Source organism: Scophthalmus maximus, chromosome 18 (assembly GCF_022379125.1).
Source record: "Scophthalmus maximus strain ysfricsl-2021 chromosome 18, ASM2237912v1, whole genome shotgun sequence".
In the NCBI taxonomy this organism is placed as follows: domain Eukaryota; kingdom Metazoa; phylum Chordata; class Actinopteri; order Pleuronectiformes; family Scophthalmidae; genus Scophthalmus; species Scophthalmus maximus.
The window spans coordinates 19,782,501-19,791,784 of NC_061532.1; the positions used below are offsets into that span (position 1 = coordinate 19,782,501).

A 9,284-nucleotide genomic window follows, 5' to 3' on the forward strand; every position below is an offset into this window, starting at 1 on the left:
AGAAAATTACAAAAATGACACACTGGGGCTTTAAGTGAGGGAAGACCATATATCCGGGAACAGGTGGTTGCTTAGTGACAGAAAGTCCTCTGAACGAGGAACAGCAAAGTGAGAGCGGGGAGTTGTTTTTCCTGGAGCGACGGCAAAGTCAAACTGTCCCGGCTTGACGATGCTCGAGCTTGGCGTCTTCATAATTCCAGAATTATCACTGATTCATTTTTTACAAAACATTCTGCAGATTCCTCTGACGCCATCTTTTAGTAGGAGGACGAAGCCGAAGCTGCAACTGAATCGCTTTTCTTTTCCCCTCTGTCCTCTGTCCTCCGTCCTCTTCCCTCCGCCCTCTGTCCTCTGTCTTCTGTCCTCCGCCCTCTGTCCTCTGTCTTCTGTCCTCCGCCCTCTGTCCTCTGTCTTCTGTCCTCCGTCTTCCATCCTCTGTCCTCTGTTCTCTGTCTTCCGTCCTCCGTCATCCATCCTCTGTCTTCTGTCCTCCGTCCTCCTTCCTCTGTTCTCTGTCTTCCGTCCTCCGTCTTCTGTCCTCGGTCCTCCGTCCTCTGTCCTCTGTCCTCCTCCAGGAGGACACTCTTCAGCGCTGCAGGGAGGATGAGGAGAAGAGGAGCGAGATCACCTCCCACTTCCAGAAGATGCTGACGGACATCCAGGCGCAGATCGAGCAGCACAGCACCCGCAACGACAAGCTGTGCCACGAGAACGCCAACCTGAGCGACAAGCTGGAGGGCCTCATGAGCCAGTGCGAGCTGAGGGAGGAGGTGAGGTCAGGGGTCGGAAACGCGCCCACGCTCTTCTGTCATTTACCGCCGTCGCTCCCCCGGTGACGGAGACTCACTTCCTGTTCCTGCAGAGTCTGGAGAAGCTCAGCCGCCACCGGGAGCTGCAGCACAAACTGACCGAGGCCAAACTGGAGGAGTCCAACGCTCTGCTGGCGCAGGCCCAGGAGAAGCACCACAGAGAGAAGGAATATGTGAGTGACACCTGTAACCTGTGTTCACATTATGTACTCTACTGTGCAGTAGATTATCCTCTACGGTACGTCCAGTTTTATAAATATATATTTATTTTTTACAGATTCGTTTTTCTTGATATAAATATATAATAATACATTATAATATTCAATATAATATACATTTTTATATTTAAAAGGATAATAATTTTAAAAAATTCTCACATATTATGAATTTGATTCCTGTCATTACTTAATTTTGTCGTCAACTATTTAATATCTTCATTTGCTTTTTACTTTTACTTTCATTATTGAAGTTTGTAAACTTCAATAGTATTGTAACTGTCTCATTTTCCTTGTCAGTCGAAACGATCGACTGTAAACAAAGATGGACGACGCTTCTCCTCTTCCTCCTGCTAAAACATCTCAGATTCAGGCGCCGCCATCTTGTGCTGGCGCCGTCACGTGGAGTCTTTGCCCCGAGCCCACACACGCTCTCGACCAATCCTGAGTCAGTGTCGGCTGTCAATCATGACGTCTCAGCCAGTTTTATCTCATCAAATAAGTAATGAGAAGCAAAGTGATCAGAAACATGAACACGTGGACAAACATCAGTGATGAGAAAGACCTCACAAGACACGGAGGGGGCGGGGCTTACGACCTGTACTGCAGCCAGACACCAGGGGGCGATCAGGATCTTTTGGGAGCCGACACGTCGTCCATCTTTATATACAGTCTGTGGTCGTCACAGTAACACGTCACAAATTGACTGTGTATTGTCTCTGTCACTGTAGTTGCTTAGGGAGGCTATTGACAAAACAAAGAAATGCTTCGCTATGAAGGAGCAGGAGCTGTCCATGAAGAAGAAGGTAAAGAAACTGTCTGTAACGTGTCTCTGTCTGTTCTCTTCTAACCAGTTACTGGTTCAGGCTGCTGAGTGGAAACTGCAGACTCAGACACTCAGAGAGCAGGGGACTGTCATGCAGGCACAGGTGACTACTCACTGACGAGCGCGAACACACGGCGACCACGAGGACACGTCATGAAATCATCACAATGACTAAATTCATTGTGGTGAAAGTATAGTGGGGGGGCGGGGGGAAACAATGTGAAAGTCCAGGAGTATTAGGGCCACGTTGAGAGAAAAAAATCTGAGAATAAAGTCGTAAAATTATGAGAATCAAGTCGAAATGTTACGAGAATAAAGTCGAAATGTTACGAGAATAAAGTCGAAATGTTACGAGAATCAAGTCAAAATGTTACGAGAATAAAGTCGAAATGTTAAGAGAATAAAGTCGAAATGTTACGAGAATCAAGTCAAAATGTTATGAGAATAAAGTCGAAATGTTAAGAGAATAAAGTAGAAATGTTACGAGAATAAAGTCGAAATGTTACGAGAATCAAGTCAAAATGTTACGAGAATAAAGTCGAAATGTTAAGAGAATAAAGTCGAAATGTTACGAGAATAAAGTCGAAATGTTACGAGAATAAAGTCGAAATGTTAAGAGAATAAAGTAGAAATGTTACGAGAATAAAGTCGAAATGTTACGAGAATAAAGTAGAAATGTTAAGAGAATAAAGTCGAAATGTTAAGAGAATAAAGTAGAAATGTTACGAGAATAAAGTAGAAATGTTACGAGAATCAAGTCAAAATGTTACGAGAATAAAGTCGAAATGTTAAGAGAATAAAGTAGAAATGTTAGGAGAATAAAGTCGAAATGTTAAGAGAATAAAGTCGAAATGTTACGAGAATAAAGTCGAAATGTTAAGAGAATAAAGTAGAAATGTTAAGAGAATAAAGTCGAAATGTTAAGAGAATCAAGTAGAAATGTTACGAGAATAAAGTCGAAATGTTAAGAGAATAAAGTCGAAATGTTAAGAGAATAAAGTAGAAATGTTACGAGAATAAAGTAGAAATGTTAAGAGAATAAAGTAGAAATGTTAAGAGAATAAAGTAGAAATGTTACGAGAATAAAGTCGAAATGTTACGAGAATAAAGTCAAAATGTTACGAGAATCAAGTAAAAATGTTAAGAGAATAAAGTCGAAATGTTACGAGAATAAAGTCGAAATGTTCCGAGAATAAAATCAAGATTTTATGAGAATAAAGTCGTAAAATTATGAGAATGATGTCGTAATGTTACGAGAATTAAGTCGAAATGTTACGAGAATAAATTTGAAATATTACGAGAATAAAGTTGTCAAATTATGAGAATAAAGTCGAAATGTTACGAGATTAAAGTAGAAATGTTACGAGAATCAAGTCGAAATGTTAAGAGAATAAAGTCGAAATGTTACGAGAATAAAGTCGAAATGTTAAGAGAATAAAGTAGAAATGTTAAGAGAATAAAGTCGAAATGTTAAGAGAATCAAGTAGAAATGTTACGAGAATAAAGTCGAAATGTTAAGAGAATAAAGTCGAAATGTTAAGAGAATAAAGTAGAAATGTTACGAGAATAAAGTCGAAATGTTAAGAGAATAAAGTAGAAATGTTAAGAGAATAAAGTAGAAATGTTACGAGAATAAAGTCGAAATGTTACGAGAATCAAGTCAAAATGTTACGAGAATAAAGTCAAAATGTTACGAGAATCAAGTCAAAATGTTACGAGAATAAAGTCGAAATGTTATGAGAATAAAGTCGAAATGTTACGAGAATAAAATCAAGATTTTATGAGAATAAAGTCGTAAAATTATGAGAATGATGTCGTAATGTTACGAGAATTAAGTCGAAATGTTATGAGAATAAAGTCGAAATGTTCCGAGAATAAAATCAAGATTTTATGAGAATAAAGTCGTAAAATTATGAGAATGATGTCGTAATGTTACGAGAATTAAGTCGAAATGTTACGAGAATAAATTTGAAATATTACGAGAATAAAGTTGTAAAATTATGAGAATAAAGTCGAAATGTTACGAGATTAAAGTCGAAATGTTACGAGAATCAAGTCGAAATGTTAAGAGAATAAAGTAGAAATGTTACGAGAATGAAGTCAAAATGTTAAGAGAATCAAGTCAAAATGTTACGAGAATAAAGTCGAAATGTTACGAGAATAAAGTCGAAATGTTACGAGAATAAAATCAAGATTTTATGAGAATAAAATCAAGATTTTATGAGAATAAAGTCGTAATGTTACGAGAATTAAGTCGAAATGTTACGAGAATAAATTTGAAATATTACAAGAATAAAGTTGTAAAATTATGAGAATAAAGTCGAAATGTTACGAGATTAAAGACCAATGTTACAGGAATAAAGTAGAAATTTTACGAGAATAAAGTAGAAATGTTACGAGAATAAAGTAGAAATGTTACGAGAATCAAGTAGAAATGTTACGAGAATAAAGTAGAAATGTTACGAGAATAAAGTCGAAATGTTACGAGAATGAAGTCATAATGTTACGAGAATAAAGTCGAAATGTTATGAGAATAAAGTCGAAATGTTACGAGAATAAAGTCGAAATGTTACGAGAATAAAGTCGTAATGTTACGAGAATAAAGTCGAAATGTTACGAGAATAAAATCAAGATTTTATGAGAATAAAGTCGTAAAATTATGAGAATGATGTCGTAATGTTACGAGAATTAAGTCGAAATGTTACGAGAATAAATTTGAAATATTACAAGAATAAAGTTGTAAAATTATGAGAATAATGTCGTAATTTTACGAAAATAAAGTCGAAATGTTACAAAATAAAGTCGTACTTTAGTACCAGAAAAAAGTCATAATAGTCAAAGGAAAAAAATCATAATATTACGAGAATAAAGTTGATAATTTATGAGAATGAAGCCGAAATGTTACGAGAATTAAGTCGAAATGTTATGAAAATAAAGTCGAAATGTTGCGAGAATAAAATTGAAATGTTACGAGAATAAAGTCCAAATATTACAAGAGTAAAGTCAAAATGTTATGAGAATAAATTTGAAATATTACGAGAATAAAGTTGTAAAATTATGAGAATAATGTCGTAATTTTACGAGAGTAAAGTCGAAATGTCACGAAAATAAAGTCGAAATGTTACAAAATAAAGTCGTACTATATTACACGAAAAAAGGCATAATATTATGAGAATAAAGTCGTAAGTTTATGAGAACAAAGCAGTAAGAAGAAAAGAACAAAAAATTAAAAAGAACTCAGAGGAAGCTCAAACCTCCAACAACAACAACAACAACAAAGGTCCATGAATTCAAAATGCACCAAATCTCACACAACCATAGAATCATCTGTCCACTAATTATGCCTGATTGTCTTTGTCAAAATTCATGGATATTTCCTACACAATAATCTGTCAGTGTGTGTGTGTGTGTTTCTTGTACTGCCATCTGTGTGAGGACCACAGTCCCAGGACATTTTTTCAGAACCTACTGAGGATCTTTGAAAAGCAAAAATCATTTTTCTCCTGAAAGACGTGTCGTACGTTTATATTTCAAAGAAGAGCTGGTATAACTTAATGGGTTATATCACTGCCTGTGATTCCCGGCTAAGATCCAGCATGTGGCCCTTGATGCTGCCTGCCTACCTCTGATATGAGTAATCAAAAGAAATGATGATTGTGAGTTGCTTTAGACGAAAGCGTCAGCAAAATGAATGTAATGTTACAAAATCCAATGATTTTAGCAGTAACTATCGGGGACCAGGTAGTGTTGGATGAAGACCAGGCATCTTAGTGATGAATTACAAATTTCATTAGCCATTAATTATGAGTCATACACTCTGCTGGACACTGTTAATCATCCATGCTGCATTGCAGACGAGGGAGACCATGAACCACAGGTTCATTTCAAACCCTTGGAACCGATGATCAGCAACTGATGAATAGTTCGGAGTTTGTCAGTGAACACATCCGGTGGCTGTAGGAACCCTTCACCGAGCAGCTCCTCATCCAGAAATAGAGTTTGGCTGTACTTTATCATTATTATTTATTCTTTTTAAAACATGCTCACATTTGTGTCAACAGCTGACCCTCTACGCCCAGAAGTTTGACGAGTTCCAGGCGACGCTGGCCAAAAGCAACGAAATCTACGTCCGCTTCAAAAAGGAGATGGATAATGTGGGTGGAAAACACTTTGCATGCAAAACGCAAAATTTCAGGTGTCAAATGAACCAGTTGTGAGGAAATCCACCTATAAGAAGCCGGGATATCCAGATATGTAAACGTGCTTGTGTGTTTCTGGACCGATTCTAAATCTTAGCATTTCTGCGTTTCTACTCCGCACAGCACGATTATCTGACATGTTGTCGTATTATTTAAACTCTTCCTCTTGCAGATGTCCGACAAGATGAAGAAAATGGAGAAAGAGTCAAATCTGTGGAAGACGAGGTTTGAGAACTGCAACAAGGCTCTGACTGACATGATCGAAGAGGTTTGTTGATGTTTTCTTCTCAGTTTGAACTTTCTGTTGAACCTTCAGGAGTTGAACCTTCAGGAGTTGTGTCTTGACACAACCAGGGGTCAGGGTTAGGTCAACCCTTAGGTCAGGGTTAGGTCAACCCTTAGGTCAGGGTTAGGTCAACCCTTAGGTCAGGGTTAGGTCAACGCTCAGGTCAGGGTTAGGTCAACCCTTAGGTCAGGGTTAGGTCAACCCTTAGGTTAGGGTTAGGTCAACCCTTAGGTCAGGGTTAGGTCAACGCTCAGGTCAGGGTTAGGTCAACCCTTAGGTCAGGGTTAGGTCAACCCTCAGGTCAGGGTTAGGTCAACCCTCAGGTCAGGGTTAGGTCAACCCTTAGGTCAGGGTTAGGTCAACCCTTAGGTTAGGGTTAGGTCAAACCTCAGGTCAGGGTTAGGTCAACCCTTAGGTTAGGGTTAGGTCAACCCTCAGGTCAGGGTTAGGTCAACCCTCAGGTCAGGGTTAGGTCAACCCTTAGGTTGGTTCCGTCAATCCTTAGGTTAACCCTTAACCTGACAAACAAACACATGGACAGGAGCGAGACCTTATCCTCCTTGGTGGAGTAACTTCTCCTCAACTGAAGACTATGAATCTTGAATCAACTTTTGTTTGCAGAATTGTCTATTCTGAAAAACTCAATGGATAAAGATACATTTGATCAAATAATGTCCACTGATCCATTTAGAGGAAGAACAATTTAACCATGAGTCTTTTCTGAGGTATGAGTATAGTTTTTGAAAGTTCTGAATGGATGGATTATAAAATGGTCGCGTCTCAAAGTGCAAAATAAATCACTTTTTTTCCTGATTATATTCTCACCATATTTCACTCTCCTCACTTTCTCCAACCCTCGTTCTCGTGTTTCAGAGGAAGGAGAAAGGCAAAGATTACGACCTGTTCGTCCTGAAGATCCAGAAGCTGGAGAAGCTGTGTCGTGTCCTGCAGGAGGAGAGGAAAATCCTCTACGAAAAAATCAAAGAAGTCCGCAAATCTAACTCGGCGCTCCCAGCGAAGGTCTTCGGCAGCTCTAACCTCCGTGACACTGCCGGCTCAGAGGGCGCTGACGAACCTTCCGTCCTGACTCCAGGGGAGATCCAGGAGCTCCAGGAGGATGACCCGGTCCTGACAGAGGACATGGCCCGTCTGAGGGAGCAGCAGACCAAGCTGCAGGAGTTTGCCGCCTCCCTGTTGGACGCACCTGCCGACACTGACAAAGACGACAGTGGTGATGTAGATCTTGAAGAAGACATGATGGCTTCTGTGTTTGTCCATTTCAAAACCAAGACGCAGGTGAAAGAGGAGCCGGTTTCAGTCCCTGAGCCGGCCGTAGATGTTTCATCGGAGGCGACAGATGCTGATCTCCCACCAAAGGATAAAGTGGAGACGGTTGTAAAGTCTGATGTGTCAACACCAGGACAAGTCGAGGTCCAAGAGACACAACAAGTTAAACCAGACGAGGAAATCCAGCAGCAGCCTCCTGCTGAAGAGGAACCAACACCGGAGGCTGAGAGGGTCGAGACTGACCCCCCAACAGAAGCTAAACCAGAGGCAGCGGAGACGGAAATGTTTGAGAAGCCTTGTGAGGTCAAACCCTTGGTCCCAGAGGACGACAAGAAGCTCCAGCAGCAGCCGGCTGGACCAGTGCAGGTACCAGAGGAGGCTGCAACAACCTCAGAGTCAGCTGCCCCCTCCGAAAACACACCTGCCCCCTCCGAAAACACACCTGCCCCCTCCGAAAACACACCTGCCCCCTCCAACGGCAACTCCTCCAAGACCCAGGCACCAAAGAAGAAGAAGAAGAGGGCCGGCAAGAACTCCAGCTAAAGTCCAGGCTATGCAGAAGGTGTGTGTGTGTGTGTGTGTGTGTGTGTGTGTTTCTGGGAATAGTGTGCGTGAATTGAAATCACATCGTGCCTTTGCACCTTTTGTAAAAGATTAAAATCTTCAGTTTGTCCAAAGTGTCCTCGCATTATTTTCTAGAATTTCAGTATCAGCGGATCACAACAAAAATATGACCCGACTGTATTTCACAGTTCAAACGTCCGAGTAAAGATTTAGTTCGGTCTGTCCGGGGGAGTGGACGACTGCACTGACGGGAACATTGAGCTTCAACAAAAGTGCCATGACGAGTAAAATGTTTCTGTCCCGTGTCAAGAAAAGTGTCAACAAAATCATTAGTTTGTGTCTAGGTATCAGGCTAACGCTAACGGGCTACGTCTCTTTTAAACCAGAACATCACGATGCATCAACACAACTCCAATGAAGTGATTCTTTTGACAATGACCTGTGTGTTCTCCCCTTTTCCATTCTGCCTGAATGATAACATCCAAAGACTCTCAGACCTGTGGAACAACGGACATGTTAAGGTTCATCTCAAGGAGTCGGAGACGCGGAATAAAGGTAAAACTTGGCTTGTACAAAGATTTAAAAAGACCCAGCTGGACTGGGAGAGGGGGCGGATCCAGACGTGCAGCGGAGCAGGTTCAGGGGTGAACGCACCCAAAGGAGTCCGCAAAGCATCTTGAGATCCCTCGGACCACGATCGGAGGTGGTCCGGAACAAGTGGCCACAAGCGGGCCTCACCTCGGAACTCGGAACTGAGGTTATGTTCCTCACAAAGACGATAGACACACACACACACACACACACACACACACACTACAGCGCTGAATGAAACCTTTTGCCTTTACAGTCAGAGTGCAGTTCAACCATACTGCCACTAGATGGAGACGCTTCTTCACAATGAATTTACTGTATTTCACATTGATGTTGTGATCACATTTAAAGCTGCTGGAGAGTTATTCTGTTTTTGATACAGTTTTCATTGCCGAGCGGCGGGAACCGGAACACAACCCTACATTTAGCTTCCCCGAGCATTAAAACCATAAACATAAACGATATGACTGACACAAATGTTCAGTCTGAGCTGAGATTTTCACTATA

The 9,284-nt window shown here is 40.8% G+C and overlaps 1 protein-coding gene across 3 annotated transcripts in view; it reads left to right on the top strand.

The window, feature by feature from the left end:
- Positions 1 to 8,299, top strand: part of txlnba (taxilin beta a) — a 12,729-nt gene extending 4,430 nt beyond the window's left edge. For all 3 annotated transcript variants that reach the window (XM_047328597.1, XM_047328598.1, XM_035617254.2), the window contains 6 exons: positions 576 to 770; positions 863 to 982; positions 1,756 to 1,830; positions 5,912 to 6,004; positions 6,222 to 6,317; positions 7,209 to 8,299. In XM_047328597.1, coding sequence (XP_047184553.1) covers positions 576 to 770; positions 863 to 982; positions 1,756 to 1,830; positions 5,912 to 6,004; positions 6,222 to 6,317; positions 7,209 to 8,165 — 1,536 coding nt within the window. In that variant the 3' untranslated portion in view covers positions 8,166 to 8,299. The remainder of the gene's footprint in view (positions 1 to 575; positions 771 to 862; positions 983 to 1,755; positions 1,831 to 5,911; positions 6,005 to 6,221; positions 6,318 to 7,208) is intronic.
- Positions 8,300 to 9,284: the final 985 nt, after the last annotated feature.